The sequence below is a fragment of the Hermetia illucens genome, chromosome 6 (genome assembly GCF_905115235.1).
Source record: "Hermetia illucens chromosome 6, iHerIll2.2.curated.20191125, whole genome shotgun sequence".
NCBI lineage: Eukaryota > Metazoa > Arthropoda > Insecta > Diptera > Stratiomyidae > Hermetia > Hermetia illucens.
In genome coordinates, this window is record NC_051854.1 from 10,013,959 (window position 1) to 10,032,485 (window position 18,527).

At 41.3% G+C, this 18,527-nt stretch overlaps 1 protein-coding gene across 1 annotated transcript in view; it reads left to right on the plus strand.

The window, feature by feature from the left end:
* Positions 1 to 216: 216 nt before the first annotated feature.
* Positions 217 to 18,527, plus strand: part of LOC119658940 (laminin subunit beta-1) — a 40,606-nt gene continuing 22,295 nt past the window's right edge. The window contains exons 1-3 of the mRNA XM_038066797.1: positions 217 to 899; positions 16,176 to 16,245; positions 16,313 to 16,381. Coding sequence (XP_037922725.1) covers positions 16,185 to 16,245; positions 16,313 to 16,381 — 130 coding nt within the window. The 5' untranslated portion in view covers positions 217 to 899; positions 16,176 to 16,184. The remainder of the gene's footprint in view (positions 900 to 16,175; positions 16,246 to 16,312; positions 16,382 to 18,527) is intronic.

Here is an 18,527-nt window from a genome sequence, read left to right on the forward strand (position 1 = left end):
TAGCCTGGCTGACTTCGCTCGTACAGTGTGTGTGAGAAATATCTTATCAGGTTTTCCGACATTTCCTCTGGAGCAGATACAGTCGAGATAAAGATAGATTGTTCATTCCATACCCACGAGCACGAGTGTAACGAATATAGTTTTTTCGTAAGCATAGACTCAGCACAAGATAATTTTCTTAAGAAAGGAACACGGGCATTATGTGATCTGAGAATACCTCGCTCAGTTGACTGGTGTGCCCTGAGCGGGTGGGTAGCATTGTTTTGTAAGGTTGCTTGGTTCCTTCAGACTCGGTGATTCCTTGAAGATCTGCAGAGTTTCTTCCAAGTTTCCCTTTTGGTCGCCCGCTGAAAGGGAAAAGACTCATCGAGCGCTATGTAAAGTGAATTCGCTCTAATTAGTGCCGAATTACACTATCTTAAGTGATGAATAATCTTTCTCATAGCAGATAGATCTATCTAGTGAATGAGATTCCAGTGCGTTTAGTGAAATCTGTGTTGTGTGAATTGAGTTTGATTTTCTTGAAAGGAGGGAATGTAAATGCAAGGAAGTAGTGCATGCTAAGAGTGAGTCAGATCAGATTGCAAGTATCTGACTTGAGTTGCATCTTCGTGGTACGTGCATTCGGATTATGGCAGATTTTGGGAAGACTCTGAAGTTTACATATGGTGCAGTGCAGTGTTTACTTTTTTTGTGAGGCATCCATTCGGCCGACTACCTATAGTTTTCATAGCAGGCACTGTTGCCAAATTTGACCGAAGAATCTATCTTTCTTACGGAAAGATATCCTAATGTTAAAACAATCGGTTGGTGTAGATTCAGTTTATTGACCAGAAATTTGGATATTATCACTCATAGAGGATTATATATTTTGCTCCAGTGTTCCAGTAAACTCACAGGTAAACTATCTTCAGATGAAGCATTCAAGTTCAATGAATTTTCACATTTTTAGTTTTCTTTATGAAATATTAAAAGTCGAGTTAAATTATCTGAATTCTGTACTTTACCGTAGTAAGAAAATTCTTAACAGATGTATGTAGAGTAAATAAGATATCTCTAAATTGTTTCCAAAAAGGGAGGAGTATCTTGAATTTGCGAAAAGGAGGATATATTTTTTAGACATTGTCATTAGTATAAAAAAAAGGGGGTCCAATAGCACTTTTTGAACTGGTCTTAGTTTACGCCTTACGCCTCCATAAGTCCCAAAGTGGAAAATTAGGGGCTCTTGAAGATATAAATCTTGGAAAAATTGTGGTAGAATATAAGTCATTTCGAAATTTCTGGAAAAAAGATACTTATCATTGAAGATTAATCTCTTAAAAAATCCCAGTTGAGTTTATTTTGTGAATTGTACTCCACCCGATTCTATCATCATGTACCATAATATAGAGAACGATATTGAAAAATTTGGTACAGATATTATTATTAATAGTCATATTGAATCGGTCAAATTAAGTTTTTGGAGGGATTTTTTTTTATTTGAAATCTATAAAAATAGAGAATCACGCGAGTACTTCGTCCAATATTGATTACGATCCATAAAATCCTTCATTCCGAATATATAGATATTATCTTTCGGTTGCTGTTTTATTGATTGATTGGGAGGTTTGTTCATTTTCGACCAGTTTAGAAGCTTTTTCACTGAGCAAATTTTTTTAATGCTTTATAAATAATACCACTTACAGCTTTAACCGACCCGCGTACAAAATTCAGAGTATTATTATTATTCTGTTAAGGGAAAGTCGCACCGCGTCCTTGAAGAACTATTGTGCCCCTTTTACTGGTTTTAGTGTACCTATTGATCATAGTATCTCAAGCAGGCCTGTAACCGTTAGGAACTTTAGTATGTTCCCCACTTCCAGATGTTTCAGCTTTGCATCTGGTATTTAGTGTTCTCCCAGATGTCTCGACCTACTTTGCACAAGTGCCGGACACAGTCCCAGAACGTGTATAAAGGTTTTGTCCTCCTCCTCACAAAACCTGCAGGCAGTGTCCGTAGATATTTCTAGCTTCCCGATTCGGAGGTTCTTTTTGGTGAGGTTGAAGCAATTCTTTGTGCGCATGGGTTCGTATCCCCCAATAAGCACCCTGGACTGCTCCATCCCTGGTAGGCCCGCCCAATACAGTTCCCTCAACCGTTTCTCTTCATTTCTTAGATTCAGAGCCATGAAACCGTTTCCGATTCCACAGAAGGGTTCTGGCCCGTGTAAAGGCATCCCTGCTCCCTTCTTGGCTAGTTCATCCGCTGCCTCGTTGCCTTCCAACCCAGCATGGCCTGGAACCCAAAGTATCCAGACCTTGCTGGACGAGCCGAGTGTATTCAGTCTCTCAAGGCATTCCCATACCAGTTTAGAGTTCACTTGGTTGGACCAAAGTGCTTTGATCGCTGCTTGGCTATCGGTGAGAATAGCTATGTTCTGCCCCCTGTAGTTCCTTTGCAGATTAAAGGAGGCACATTTGTCTATGGCGTATATTTCCGCCTGGAATATGATAGTGTACCTGCCCATTGGCTCAAATTTCATTTGCCTTGGACCAATGACACCGGCACCCGCTCCCTCTGCTGTGAGGGATCCGTCAGTGTACCAAGTAATCAGTTGCTGGTTTAAGCTGTATGTCGCAGCCACGCTCCCCCAGTTTGCCTTGTTACTCTAACGTGTTTCAAACTTCTTATCGAAGTGAAACCTCGTTGTCATGTTGTCCCTCTGTATCAGTAATTCGGGATACCGCCTAGAAAGGATATCAATCTTCCTTCGATTTAGGCAGCTCCCCGCCTCATTCATACTACCGGCCATCCTGAATATTGATCTCCTTGCCTGCATCTGTATTTGCAGATGGACAGGGGTTAATCCCAGAAGGACCTCCAGGGATGCCGTTGGGCATGTCCTCATTGCCCCACTGATACACACGCAAGCCAGCCTTTGGAGTTTATGTAATTCCCTGGCTTGTGTGCTGAGTTGGGTTCTTTCTGCCCAGATTACCGCTCCATAGGTAATCATTGGCGTTACTATTGCAGTATATATCCAAAGTAGTATCTTCGGGCTGCAACCCCATTTTTTCCCTGCTATGGATCTGCAAGTCATCAGAGCCCTCGTGGCTTTCCGACATGTGTTTCCGACATGTGTCTTCCAGAGTAATTTTTCGTCTAGCGTGAAAATTCAAAGTAAGATACTGACCATCACTCCGATGGTAGTCACTCTTTCATACTTTATTTTGAAGATATGCTGTTTAAATATTAGCTTCACTTTGGGTAAGGACATCAATCTTTTTAAAACCTTTACATTTTCCCTTTTCTGTCCACCACTTCTAGGATGTGCTGAGTTTTATTTTGTTTAAAAAGATAATTCTTCTTTGTGGGACAACAACGGGATTATTAATATTTCGCAGTACCCGTCTTTTTGTTTGATTTAACCTATCTCATCTAGTTTCGCTTGGCAGAAATCTGCTCTAAATTCACTTGGTATGTAATTTTTGGAATCCTTTATCGATTCTTTGATGGTTCATATCTGACAATTTTCCTTTGATAGCTCTCATTTTATGCTACGTATTTATGACTCGCTTTTCAACTTACCCTTTTGTATTTAAAATTGATACCAAATTTCAATACGGATACACCAATTCGTGTTATTATTCCCAGTAAATATAAAGGGTGATGCCTTCCTCAACGTATGTTAGTGGCTTAGGTAAAAAATGCCTGTATAAGTATAGTTGAATCAACTAAACATTCTATCGTCCTCGCTCAATCAGTAACCTAAAATTTCAGTTGAATTGGAGTCATACTCCTTCCTCAGCTTCTCTTTGAAAAAAGTCCCGATCTTATGTAGTTCCTAATCAATCGACGAAATATAAATGCTTGACTGCGAAGCCCATCTAAAGCCGAGCCCATTCACCCCAACTAGCTTCCTTTATTGGTAGTATATTCTTCTTGATATAGCAAAACGTATCCTATTTCATAGTATAGTTCGAAGTGCTTGGATTTCTTCTTTTGGGGGCCAATAGAATCGACTGATTTGTGGGGACCCTACGTAGTAAATTTATGGCATAGGTGCATTGGTATTTAGGATTGGTATTTAGCATCGGTGGAATTGATGATAATATCTCCTATCTAAGGTGGCAAATCATAACCGATTACAGCTACCATGATAAAATCCGCGCACGGTTGTTGGCAGTCAACAGAGCCTATTTTAGCTTACAAAAACTGCCCCGCCTACTGTACAAGACTATGATCTTGGCAGTCCTCATGTATTCCTCCTGTTTTTAACAAGAAAAATTGCGAACTCTTGGCTGCGTTCGAGAGAAGAATACTCCGAAAGATTTTTGGTCCCCTACATGAGGATGGACGATTCCGTATCCTACATAACGACGAAATCCATGAGCGATACCATGACCGTCAAGTTGTGGATAAAATCCGACTCAATAGGTTACGGTGGGCGGGTCACTTAATCCGTATGGATGAGGATGATCCAGCGCGGAAAGTCTATAAGGGCAATATCTATGGTAGGAAAAGAAGACGAGGCAGACCCTGCCTGACATGGAACGATGGCGTAGGTCAGGACGCCAGACAGCTTTTAGGGATATCGAATTGGTGAACCTCGGCGCAAAACCGGGATGTCTGGAGTTCCTTATTAAGGCAGGCCTAGACCGGATACCGGTTGTTGCGCCGTTAATGATAATGATGATTGGTGGAAATGGAATAATCTAGGTAAGGTTGTTAATTGCTCAAAAGTCCTTCCTACTACGAATCAGATCCAATCATTTTCATTTTCATTTATAGAATTGACACTGTAAGCTTCTGGGAGAGTTGCGCCAAAAACCTGAAAAGTGGCGAAAGGTGACTGTTTAAATCCCCCCTACGCTAGCCAGGCTTGGAAATATAATGTAGTCCTTTGATCACTGCTACCACTCACTCATCTAATACAAAACTAATTAGGTAAATTCTCCGTTAAGAGCCTGTAAAACATTTCCTTGACTCTCACGTTTTATGCGAATTCAAATATTGAGCAGACAAGTCGATTTTTTTAAAGTTAAGACCCATATGGAGGACTTAGGCACCAATGACAAGTGATGATTTCTGAGCCCACGATGACGGAAAATATCAGTTTTTGTTTTGAATAACAATTTATATGCACTGACTGTGTCAGTGGAAGCCAGCAATAACTTTCACGTCCCAACCACGTCACCTGGGATAATGATCCTGATGAGTTGCCTCTGCCCTGAATGAAACCGTAAGTTATCTTCGTCCTTGATTTATAAACTTTAGGCGCAAAGCTAAATACGAGCGGTTCGTGGATCTAAAAAGGAGTAAGTTGCTCTCCATTCGCTCCGGTCCGACATGCGAACTTCTCTGCGAACTTAGGGTTCCTCAATTCTCAAACAAAAAAACTAGCTCCGACCAAGCTTTGGTGGAACTATGCCGGATTGATCATAGTTATAATTCGTAGTCATATGTGAATGTATAAAAGATGAGCGTTAACACCTACGAACCGTTTCGGTCACTGAGGCACTGAGGCGTTAAGCTTAACGAAGGGTTAAAAAAAAAGTGGAAGTATGTGCTCTCCATTCGACCCAGTCGGACATCAAGTAGATGCGGACTTAGGACCCCTCAATCCTAACTTGTGATTCCTTAAATTCATCCAGAGCATTCAAGGATATCATAAAACCCAATCCAACCCCCTACCAATTGATTTGGTCCGCCATGTTAAATTCAATTTAACAGGCAGGGTTGTGACGATGATAATCTATCATTGATTTTTTTAGAATACAAAGTCTATAAAAATTGCATACCTTAAGTACCAATGGTGTGAAAACTCGGAACTATATGAGTCCTTTCTTATGTATTATTTCCGAGAAGCAAATTGAATCCCAACTGGGCAGAAAAATTTGAAAATTCAATACATCAATTGGTTCTTCTTTCTTGATTTTGTATCTAAACAATTCTAAAAATAGAACTATCTTGGAAAGCATTTATTGCGAACTCCAGCGGTAATTTTGTCTGAACATATTCATATAATTTCTGGGATTACCGAACATATGCTTGTAAACAGGAGCAATGAGTTAAAAATAAAGATGAAATCTATTTGAGGCAAATAAAAAAAACTGTTCCGTAATGTAATTTCACCGGTATTTCATGGCATTTAGTAAACGACGTCCTACCAATTTAGGATTGAAGTAAAAAAATGTATCTTCAGCCTAATAAGTAGCTACTATAAACATCTATGTAGGGCACTTCTGTGTAAGCACTATCTTTGGCAGTTTCTGGCGATGTGCGTCACCTGCCTCATAGCTTCCTCAGAAGTTTCTTTATACTCCTTCTTCACTGTCGAGCCCTTGTAATTCAACATAAGGCTAGCAGTTAACTTGTATTTCATATGTATCTCTTCATCATCATCAACGCAACAACCGGTATCCGGTCTAGGCCTGCCTTAATAAGGAACTCCAGACATCCCGGTTTTGCGCCGAGGTCCACCAATTCGATACCCCTAAAAGCTGTCTGTCGTATCTCTTAGTCCCTTTATTCAGCAATACGAGGTTCACTTGGAAAGTGTTTATAGGGACGTCTTGCGAAGCGAGTAAGCCAAAGCGCATTTCAGTGACCTGCAAATGATAACATTAAGGGTTAAATGGCAAATATATTCGGCATTTCTGTGTTTATGGTTCACGCCACGTTCAATGTGCCTTCCAGCCCAAAGACCACGTCACCCCTACGAGTGCCTTATAAGGTCCTGTGGTAAGCCTCCTAATACGGAACGTCATGTATAATGATAGATTCAATTTCCGGTTGCGTAGGAGGCCGATGGCCTTATTTCATTCATGAGTAAGCGCGCATGATGTATTGCGTCAGTATATTTGATATACACACGACATTTTCCGGAGCTATTTTTCAAGACTTTATCCACTTAGCCTACCTTGGTAATTCAGAAAAATTAATGAAAAAGGGGATAAGTGGCTATCCCCTTCTGTCGGTATTCCTGACCCCGGATTCCAATCTACGCCACCTGCTGAGGTCGTGCGATGTGTAGGAAAGTGCACGACTGACCCTGAAGAGGGTTTCCGAGCTACCATTGTTTAGAAAGTGGTTTCTGTGGTTTCCAGAAGCGGAGCGTAATAGTACTGAGGTCCTGGAACAACTTGGATTCCAGAATAACCTCAACACCTCCACCTGGATGCTACTAGGTAGGAAAGTAAGGGGAAGTGCCGATAGACCCGGGACTTTTCTCATTATTGGCGTTTCTGAATCGAATGTTGAAAAGGTTCGGGAACAAAGGGGATATCGGTTCTACTACCGGCTTGGGACCGTCACATTACAAGTGTCGGCTCCTAAAACTATCGAGGGGGACATGCAGCCCACGGCATCTTAATCTGAACCGTAGATGAGGTGCCATATCTCTCAGATAAATTTGCAGCATTGTAAAGCGACTGCACTTATTAGTCGTCGGATCAATAGCTGCAAGACATGTGGAGAAATTAGGGGCTTAAACTTCAGGCATGCTGATTTGCTGTAAGGTGGTTTCAAAAGGCCTTCAAGCTATCTTGGTTAACGATCTATGTGATAGAGACACCACAACGATCGAATTGACCATAAAAACCCAACAGAAAGATAAAGAGATTCTATGGTGCTCTGCTTATTTCACTTATGACGTAGTAAATGTTCCTAGTGGAACATTTAGAGCTAACCAATATGCCAAAAGTAAAGATATGGGAATAATAACAGGATATGATGTTAACGCCCACCACATATGTTGGGGAAGTTCTAACATCAACGCAAGAGGATCGAGATTAATGAAGTATCTGGTGGGAAACGAATTGCAGATCCTTAATTTGGGTAATAAACCCACTTTCTTCAACGTGATCAGACAAAAGGTCATCGGTATCACCGTGGCATCCCCTGTCATTGCGGTTCTTGTCGGAGATTGAAGAGTATCAAACGATATCACGCTCTCGGATCACAGGCGCATTGATTTCGTAATGGGCATGGATCCACCTCCACCAACTCAATTTCGGAATCTTCGTAAGACAGATTGGGCGACGTAAAAAACAGAACTGAGCAACCGAGTTACGATCCCTGGGCAGCACATCAAATCCATTCCTGGAATTGAGAAGCAACCCAGATGATCACCACCAGCATGAGAGAAGCTTTCGAAGAGAGCTATCCACTCATGATGCCAAAGAAGGGTATGTGTGAAATTCGGATTTGGAGAAACAGAAGAGAATGATAAGGGTACTCCCCAACCGAGCTCTAAAGTCTGATTCAGCTGCTTGCTGGATTTGGTACAATGAGCCTCTAAAGAAGAACATAACATCGGCCATACGATCATCATGCAGATGCTTCATAATGGATGCTCTGGGCCTACCACACGTTTATATTCCAACTTGCTGGCGTAATGTGAAAGAAATACTTATACCCAAGCCAGGGAAACCTACCTACTTCCAACCAATCAGTCTGACTTCCATTCGGTTCATAAGGGATACATATATCCCTAAGTGCCCACTTGACTGTAGGCAACATGCCTACCAGAAAGGCAAATCCACGGAGACAGCACTCCATGAACTAACGGCGAAAATTAAGAAGGCAATGTCCGATTAAGAAATGCGCCTATAAGGCGTATTATACATCGAAGGCACCTTCAATTATGCCTCATTCGCGACGATGGAATCGATCCGCTGTTAAGCAGTTGAATCCTTGACATGCTAGACTGGAGACAGATAAACATATTGGTCGGACAGAAGTCTATTAAGGCAGGGTGTCTTAAGGGTTACTCACAGGAAGAGGTTCTCTCTTCTCTGTTATCTCTCCTACTAATGGACACCTTGGTATGGTTCTTGGAGGGCACAACGGTCTTCGCACAAGCATTTGTGGACTATCTAGCCGTAATAATTTTTGGCAAGTTTATGGGCACAGTATGTGATCGCTTGAATGCAGCACTGCATGTAATCCACAGTTGGTACCTCCATAATTAATTCACGGTGAACGCTAAGAAGACTGGACTAGTTATGTTCACTAGGAATATCAAGTAGGGCAGCTACACGCTACCCACCTTAGCAGGGGCGGAAATCCAACTGGTACAAACAATCTCGACTCCGAGTTGACGTGGAAGCGCCATATCCAGGAACAACATCAAAAATCCCGCAGATTGCTCTGGTGCTGTAGGACTGCAATAGGTAAGACCTGGAGACTTTCACCAAAGCCCATTTTGACGTATGCGTGCATCGTTTGGTGGTCAAGACTGAACTTTGCTGACAGCAGGAAGCTGCTGATGTAGATTCAGGGGCTCGGTTACCCAAGTATTAGTGGAGCAATGAGTAATACGCCGATCGTGGCGCTCCAAGCTGGCTCCACGTCTCGGAAAAATGACGACCATATTCCAGGTGGAGATATATGTCAAAAATAAAGGGGTCGCATCATTCGAATATGTTTCGATAGTCGGGTAGCATTATCAGCACTAAACAGCAACGACATATCAAGCTAATTGGTGCTGTCATCAGGTGTTGGTGAAACTTGGCCGACTGAACGAAACATTCCTGATGTGGGTGCCAGAGCACTCAAACATCACTGGTAATGAGGAAACTGACGGACTGACTCGCCAAGTGTATGTATCCACAATGGTGGGGCCAGAACCAGCTTTTGGCATCCAGACATCTATTGTCAAGTCTACTCTGAATGGCAAGGATTCACGCAGCCGAAAGGAAAAATTTGAACTTCTGTCGACAGGCGAAAATCTTCGTGAAGGAACCTGAGGACGCTAGAGCGCCATTTTAGTTGTCCCTTAAGAAGTGGGACATGAAAACCTTAAACTACCACAGGTAGAATGTGGTGGAGGGTGGTCTCGGCTATATGCAGCCACTGCGAGGAGGAAGAAGAGACGGCAATTCATATGCAGCTGCCCGGCCTCCTCAGATGTCAGATGAAGACACCTTGGTAAGGTTTTCTTCAACGAACAGCCTCTCTGGATAATGTTCTCAGATTCGCGAACGCCGATAATCTCCGGGGATAATACAATGGGCCGAGCAACGGTCAGAGTTCTTGGAGCTGCAGCTCCCTCACTAAACTAACTAAACTAAGTCGCTCTCGAATTTAAAATTCATCTCACTTTTCTGACTGGGAAAAATTATAAAGTTTAACCGCTCATCTATCTAAAAACAGAAACATTCATTAAAATTTTGATGAATACTCCTCATTTTCCGAGCCATAAAATAATTGCTCTGGAAAATTTGCTGCTCAAAACATGACTTAATTTCCGGTTTCACTGAGGTTCGCCACAATGACCTCATATTACTTACGAACAAGATATCTTCTTAACTTAGTTCCAATTATTTGAATTTATCATTGCAAGCATTTTAAACAAAGGTTTCCCAAAAAAAAGTTCCAGACTTTATCGAGTCGCAACTAAGCTGGCTCATCAAATTAGTCTGCAACATGATCATCAACTTTAGGAAATATGAAATTAAAGTGCAGATCGCAGAATAATTTTTTCCGGCATTCATATTAATTTGTATCTTACATACTCGTAGATATCAGCAGATATAAGCATGGTCTCAAATTGGAGAATGTATATATATACATATGTGGCTTGTTGAATAAATTTGCTATATTTGTGTGCATTCGGAGCAATCAAATTCAATTATGGTGCCCAAATAGGGTAAGTCGTTAGCAACTAAAATATTCAAAATGTTCGGTAGTGAAGCAAAGACCCAAGAGATAGTTTTGGTAAATTCACTATCTACAGATTTATGGGCTTACGAGAACGTGGATCTACATATGTTATGTGTGTCCTTCTATGTATATTTGGAAAAGTTTGAGAAATCAAATAGAAAGGAAATGATGAGAGCAAAGAAAACCATGATCAAAAGATGGACAGAAAATTTTAGATAAAATGAACCTTAAAGATCTTCACAACTTGTGCTGATAATTGAGCTCAAATCAAAAGAAATAAAATTATTTCCGAAGCCTCAGATAATTTTTCGCATGACCAAAAAAAAGATTCAAATTTATGCAAACAACTGTAGATTGAAATTATCATCACATACTAACTATTAGATCATACATTTATATCTATTCGCGGATTTTGCCAATATGACCTCATGATTTTGGAATATATACAATACATGCCATATATTTGCGGTCGGTTTTGTCTCCCAATTTTTTTTTTTTGAGGGATTGCTTCTTGCTCACACTATCTAGAATCTCAATAGATGTGTTTATCTAAGTAATTTTCAAGCGTTTTTCGGTAAATATTTGAGCATATCACACATGGCACTGAAGTCTATAGCTCTAGGAAATTTGAGGCCTAGGCATATCTATGAATACTCTATTTTAAGAAGCATTAAGATATACATATGCTAGGCGTACTGGGCAGCACATACACTGCAAAATGGAGTGATAAGAGGTTTGGTGTCTAGGAAGTAACTTCAGATTGCCAGATGACTCCGATTGAAGGATTAAATTTTAAAGCTTTTAATGTACGCTTCAGAATGATCCACTGCAATGCATCTATTTGAAACCAAATCAATGTCTATCATCTGAATCTTTTTTTTATCGGCCACTTATCAGCCAAACATGCTGAAAACTTCATAATGAACTATGGGCAAGATCTTCCAACAAGAAAATCGCAGAACTCTTCACGAAGCCTCTTTGTTCCTGTTTTCTCGATCCTATTTTAAGCGTTGAGCTTTCACAGATTCTCTTCTCTTCTTCCTTTGCTACTTTCCAAGGATCCTTACTGGTGACTCGTCTTCTCAGGTAACAGTTGGTGATTATTTGTAGCATGTCGTTTTCTGAATTATGATTCGTTACTGTATAGTAGGAACCGAAATTTCATGTTAATTGTTAACTAAGAGGATATAGAGTCTCTTATCTATCAAACACTATCCTAGATAGCTGGAAAGTCAATGTCAGTTCCACTACTTGTACCTTGCTCTTTGGGACAATTTTGTTACCTTCGAGGATAAGATCCTAAATATGGAAGGAGATTTCTTAGTTGGAAATGATTTTAACGGCAGAACTCCAGAACGGGACATGATTCAACCAAACTCCCGGGGATTAGGTGACAACTAAGATGGGGCTTATTGTCTTAAACATCAGTAGCAGACATGTATTCCCAGTGTCAAGAAAATATTCCGAAGCTCCCTCGAAAGGGGTAAATCAGAAACCTCGGACGAGGACCAAAGAGGCGTCATTGAATCATTAGTGAGCTCCACGATGAACCTTATTACAGCCTATAGCAATATATCAGTGCCCAAAAGAGAGCCCGGTACGGGAAGTCGCTCGTGCATTGATAACTGAAATTTCCAATTCTCAAAGGAGTAGCCGTAGGTTCTGATGGATTTCACAGTAACCAAGAGGCAAGAGGAAAAATCAAAATGGTACTACTGGTGGGAGCTAGTGAGCGACATTAAAGAGGTAGAAGTTGGTCACTAAACAATTCGGAGCTTACCGACTACCCTATTCTATGGAAGATGCATCCATTGGAAGGAGCGACCTTGTCCGCAGTTGCACTGGATGGTTGCCCCAATGAAGTGCTGAAGCTTGTATTTACCTATAGGCCAGACTATCTGTTTAGCGCTCTCAGCGCATGTTTGCCAATGGATGTTGTTTTGGTTTGGCTAAACGAGAACGGCATACTAAGGATACTCTGCTGCTGAAATAGTAACACCCGCAGTAATGAGGAGAGAGATGCTAGAAACTTCCAGCATAATAATAATAACAAAAGAATCAACCCTATAAAATGGCTTTCAAATATAGGAAATGCTCGTGGGATTGTTCGGGGTATGCCTGTCAACCTAGAGCGAGACATCATCGCATTGATCCAAACACCTTTTAGACGCTGACGAAAAAGTTTGCTCTTCGTTGTTGATAGTTTTTATCAATTTAGTTTCTGTAAGAGCAATGAAGTGCTGACATCAGCATCGGAAGGGAATATCACTCCCCGACTTCAATCCAGGTCATTTCCTTTATTATACTGTTGCTTATCAAACAGAAAATTTTCTTCTTGCGTAGACGGCATGAACCATTAACAACGCGAGCAAGAATATTGATGAATACTGTCGGTCGCCCTTAAAATTGTCTTTATATTTGGCGTATCAAAGAACACCTCGGAAGCTTGACCAGAGAGCAGAGAGGAGGCTGGTTTCTGCCTTGGATCCTTCTATACCGACCTCATTAGCACCCTTCAGATCATTGAGGTGTGCGATGTTTGAATCCCCGCTTCATTTGCTGCTTTTTGCAGGAGGGGCAACTAATAGAGAAACTAATAGTTGATTTTGTTTAGGAATTTAAGGAGTTCTGAGTCTGTCTAATAGTTATTGTCAGGAGCGATATATAATAGCACCAAATGTTACGCGCTATATTGAGGCCAAATATCAGAAGGAGTCCGCCAGGGCTCCATCTTCACTCCAATGCTTCTTCTTCTGGTTGTCGGTGTCGTTCTTCTTTCGTAGGACGGGCAGTACGAGTAAGACAACTTTAATAAGATTCTGTTCTTTAAGTCAGAAAATGGAAGTTCGGCGCTTCAGGTATAAAAGGTTTTATGGATTTTCTATGTATATTTGAGTTCATGATCGTTCCATTTTAATTGTTATAACTTCGTTACTAGTAGAAGGATTTTCACCAGCCTTTCGATTATTGTACTTGTAGTCTAAATTACTGCAACTGTTCTGTCACTTGCCTGATGGGGATGCAGTCGCGAAGCTTTCAAATCACCATCCAGCGTATGAACCCACCATTGTTTGGGTTGGTCATTTGGTCGTTTACCATCGACTTCGATGTTTAGATCAATCTGGGCAATCGAATTCTCGCTAGCACGAACTACGTGACCATACCATCGAAGACCCCTCTCTCGCAGTTTTTCAACGATCGATGAAACCCCATATCTGCAGTTGTGGTTACCCGTGACCCCTTGGTGGGGTATAGCGCGTCAACCATACCTACATGCCATCGCTTGTGGTTATCTGAAATGCGCTTCAGCTCAACCCACGACCTCCCAAAACGCTCGCATTCGTCCTCTACTATTCTACGCTAAGTGCCCTTGGGGCGACCTTTTCGTCGGCCATCTTGGGAGAGTGGATACCACTGCATGGCATAGCCCGTAATATAATCGTCACAGCAAATCAATGTGTGACTTATCCACTGCCACTTTCGCCCTCCTATCACTTCGCGTACGAGTGCTGAGCCTGTGCGCCGACCAAGATGTTCGTTTGAAATTGTGTCAGGACAGCGCACTCCGATGATACGATGGAGACAGGTGACGAGAGCTTTGAGCTTTTGAGTAACAGTGGAGTTCACGTTCCATGTGCTACTCCCATATAGCAACAAGGAGAGAACACTAAATAACCGCATTTCCAGCTTTTAGAGCAGAGAAAGCCGATCTACCGCTATTAATGTGTCAGGCAAAGTCTAGTTCGATGCCAGTGTCGGCAGAAACCACTCTTTCTAGATATACAAACTAATCGACGCTTTCGATACTCTATCCATTAATACAAACTGAAAACCTGGGTTTCGCTGGTGTTTATCTTCAGTCCAACTCTACTTGCCTCTTCTTCCAAATCTACAGCCATTTGGCCAAGGTCCATGATTCGATTACCGAGCAAATAGATGTCATTACCGCAGTCGAGGTGTTTGAGGAAAGATGTCATCGTTCATTGAATCCCTGCAAGGGGCAAGGCAGCATGAAGAACGTCAAAAATAACAAAAGGAAATAATATCAGTGACAGGATGCAATCCTGGGGGACTCCACTTTGCACCTGAAAATCCTCCGAGATTTTACTTCGGCGCAGCACATGACATTTTGCGCGATCATATATCGCTCTAAAAATAGTTTTTCCTAAATGCCCCTCCTGCGTAGATACGTGCCAGATACACTCCCTGTTTACGCTATCGTAAGCTTTCTCGAAATGGATGAAAAGCAGTGAAGATCTAAATTCCGCGCACTGTTCCAAAACGATTCATAGGCTGTTGATGTTGATCCCTTTCTTGCGCTCTGTGGGAAAGGGCTCGGATTCCCAAGATTTCCGTACGAGTGGGAGCAGCAAATCTGCAGTAACTGTAGGAGCAGCGATAAATAACCCTGCGGGGAAACCATCAAGGACAGCGGCTCTACTCCATTTCAGTGCATTGATGGCCGAAATGATTTTTCTTCTGCTTGGAGGAAGATTCCGTATCCGCATGTTACGATGACTAGCAATTTCATCTACAAGAGGAAGTACCTCGCCGAATGTAATGGCATTCACACGTTCTCTTCTTTTTTCAATGAGACTGTGCGTCAGCCCACAGCACAAACACGAACACAAACATCCATGACGAAGCAGTCTGAGAGAATAACGCTCTACTTCTTCAACCACCGTTCCGGCTGACAGGGGATACTATCATTCGATTTTCAGACCAGGCAAAAAGGTTTCCAGGTTCAGTAGGTTTTTGTTACCATTTTTTTGAGCTGGTGGTTTCCTAGGTTTTAGTGATGACTGTTTTTAAGGTGTATTTATTTATAGCAGGTTTAGACTTCCAGTGTATGCTGATCTAATATTGACAATTTTCGAGGATTGTCAGAAAAACTACAAGAGCAGATCATCCTCATAATTTAATTTTTACGTTAACTTCCCCTCAAAACTTTACAGCTTTTCTACTAAACACGTCCAATCCCCTATGAAGTATAAAGCATCCACGCAGCATCTTGTTTCTTCAATGAAACTAAGACGGTTCTTCAATTTCATTAACATCACTCGTTATATTGCAAGTGATAAGTCTACACCAGCGCGACAAGCACAAAGATGAACAGAATCATCCATGACATAACCAGGATTCGAACACAGGGGCACGGGATCAAGATGCTGGCAACTTGGGGTTGCTTCCACCGAATTTGATGGCATATATCGTGAGACTTACATATTCGCGGTCTTCAATAAGAGGAGTATGAATAGCAAGGCGGAACCTTTGAAAGGTACCTTATATTCGTCACCAAATTGAACGCAAGAGAAAGATTGTCCCACTCATATTTCCCCCACCTTCTCGGGAATTGTAAAGGACTCAAGGAACGCTTTTTGAGCAAATCTATACATGGTACCCCAATTGCAAGCTTACTTTCTCTCTGTTGCTTACAGTCTATTGAGAATTATTCAAAAATTTATTTCTACATTAATCTAAGATTTTAAGATATTAACTAAACCCTATCCATCTCTTTTCATTTCAGATTCGTGAAATGTTCAAATTACGCCCAGCAACTTTAACTTTATTTATTATTATTTTTATATTAGTCCAAGGTAATTGCGTATATATCTTTCGCTCAAGGACATCGTTTTGAACATTTTTTTATAACTCATATTACAGATCTATCTTTAAGCAATGCACAACACCGCCCCAACCCCCAATCTCGAGGAAGGCGACCTGTTCAAAGAGGTAATTTGCAAGCCCTTTCAAAACTCAAATATGAAATTAATTCATATCATTTCCGAATCATTTTTAACGATATCCACAGAATTTAGCTTGAATTAAATACCATTAGTAAGCTTTCTTAGCATTTTAGCATTTTACCAATTTTACTCACAATCATCCCTCATTACATATAATAATATCATCAAATTAACATCATTCAATTTAGTGAATACAAAGGCATTTGCACGATTCCAAAATGTAGAGAGAACCACATTTCGTTCATCATCAACACGACAACGAGGGGACCAAATCCCAATTGGAGACGATCGAGATTATGGTGATGCGCTAGATTTTCATCCTTTGCCTAGAACCAACTCAAATCGAATAACATCAACGCATGGTCCAATTTATACTACATATGAGGATCGTAGGGATATTGATATAAAAACCATTTGCACTTGAAATCCTAAAGTTTCTAACAGTTAAACCACATATGATGCTTTAGTTTAACCTCATCCCCAGTATTCCACTTCTATTGGTGTATCTAAAATGTCGCAGTTTGAGGAAACATAATTGCAAGAACATAGTGGATCAAATAATATCCTTTTTTAGTGGAGTAGGCGATAGTCAAAGACCATCCTGCTTGACCGGAGTCGAGCTAGAGGAGAGAACTATCCCAAAAACCTGAACGTTGGAATGGGGGATAAGTTCTTTTCGACACTTGGGTCCCTGAAACGTCATTGCACCACACTTCATGTGTCCCAAAACCGATGCGTAGACGGGGAGGTGTTATCCCGCGAATCTAGCGGGAAAACACGTGAACGTAAAGGTGGAAAATAAATAACAGCTCGACCGTGCACGTGGAACCATAAAGCTCTCTCATATCCTTAATCGATGCTTCTTCTCTGATCTTGAAAAGACGCGGCCTTTGGAGTTCCCACCATGCCACATTGCCCTGGCATCGTCATAGTCATAAAAATATATCCGCATCGAAAAAAGGATGTCGCGAGAATCTAACGGAGAAGAACACTCAAGCTAAAGCTGGAAAATAAAAGAAAATACGGCTCCAGTGCATGCATAGAGGTGTAAAATGCCAGACCAGAGAACTGCGATCGAGAGGGAAAAGTCACGGCGGATTACCCCTCACTCGATGCTTTTTCTTCCTCACATTGTCATAAGGCGCAGCCTTTAGAGTATCCACCTTGAATTGATGGCCTGAGGATGACAATCCTATTGAAGCCACTGGCCTACACTTCTGCTAGGAATTAATTCACAAAGACAATCTAGCTTAACTGATGCCCTCTTCTTCCTCTCCAGGAATTTTAATTACGGTTTCGTTCAGCGCTGAGGTAACTTGCCAGCCCTTCATCTCTTCCCACGACCACTTACGGTCGCTGTGCTCTTTGAACAGGAATCAAGCAGAGTGTGATGGGTTGTCTTTGTTTTGGAAGAAACCGTATTGAAACCTTCCCAGAAAGCGCCCATGCACCATAAATTGAAGGGGCAGATCCTCCCCAATTGATCCGATCTGACACTAAATGAATGCGGACTATGGACTCCCCTGATCACTAAACGTTTGTTCTATCAGCTGTGGGGAAGAATACACAGCCTCGGTCGTACGGAATAGTCGAGTAAAATGTCCAGCTTGAACTTGTAATGGTACTTGTACTATTCTCCATGTAATGTGAGAAAGTGGAGAAGAATATAATTGATGTTCCAATGATATTTTTGCAACGGCTTCCTTATGACAAGGAAGCAGGTCCTATTTTGATTCCCACCACTGCTTCCATTTATTTCTAGAATTCTCTCTTTTATCGTTCTTAATCTGTGATGGTGGTTAACAGACTCCCAATAATATATTAGTCATTCCCAGGATAACTAATACTGCATCGCCTGAGACGGTCCTGAAATCAGAACAAATATTTAACCCTGCTCTTCTGTGTACTCACTCTTGGGGACCCATTTCTAAGTTCAATATTATCCTTGCTATGAATGGACACTTTGTCGGAAGTATACTGCATGTGCTGCTTAAAGTTGAGCTTTGTATCTATATCCTTTTCTAGATATTTTATCTCCGATTTCCCAATTCTAATGCTAGCATAGTATTTCTTGTACTGCTTTATGAGAAGGATCGTTTCCGTTTTTACTCCACAAGTGCCCGTCCAGCGCT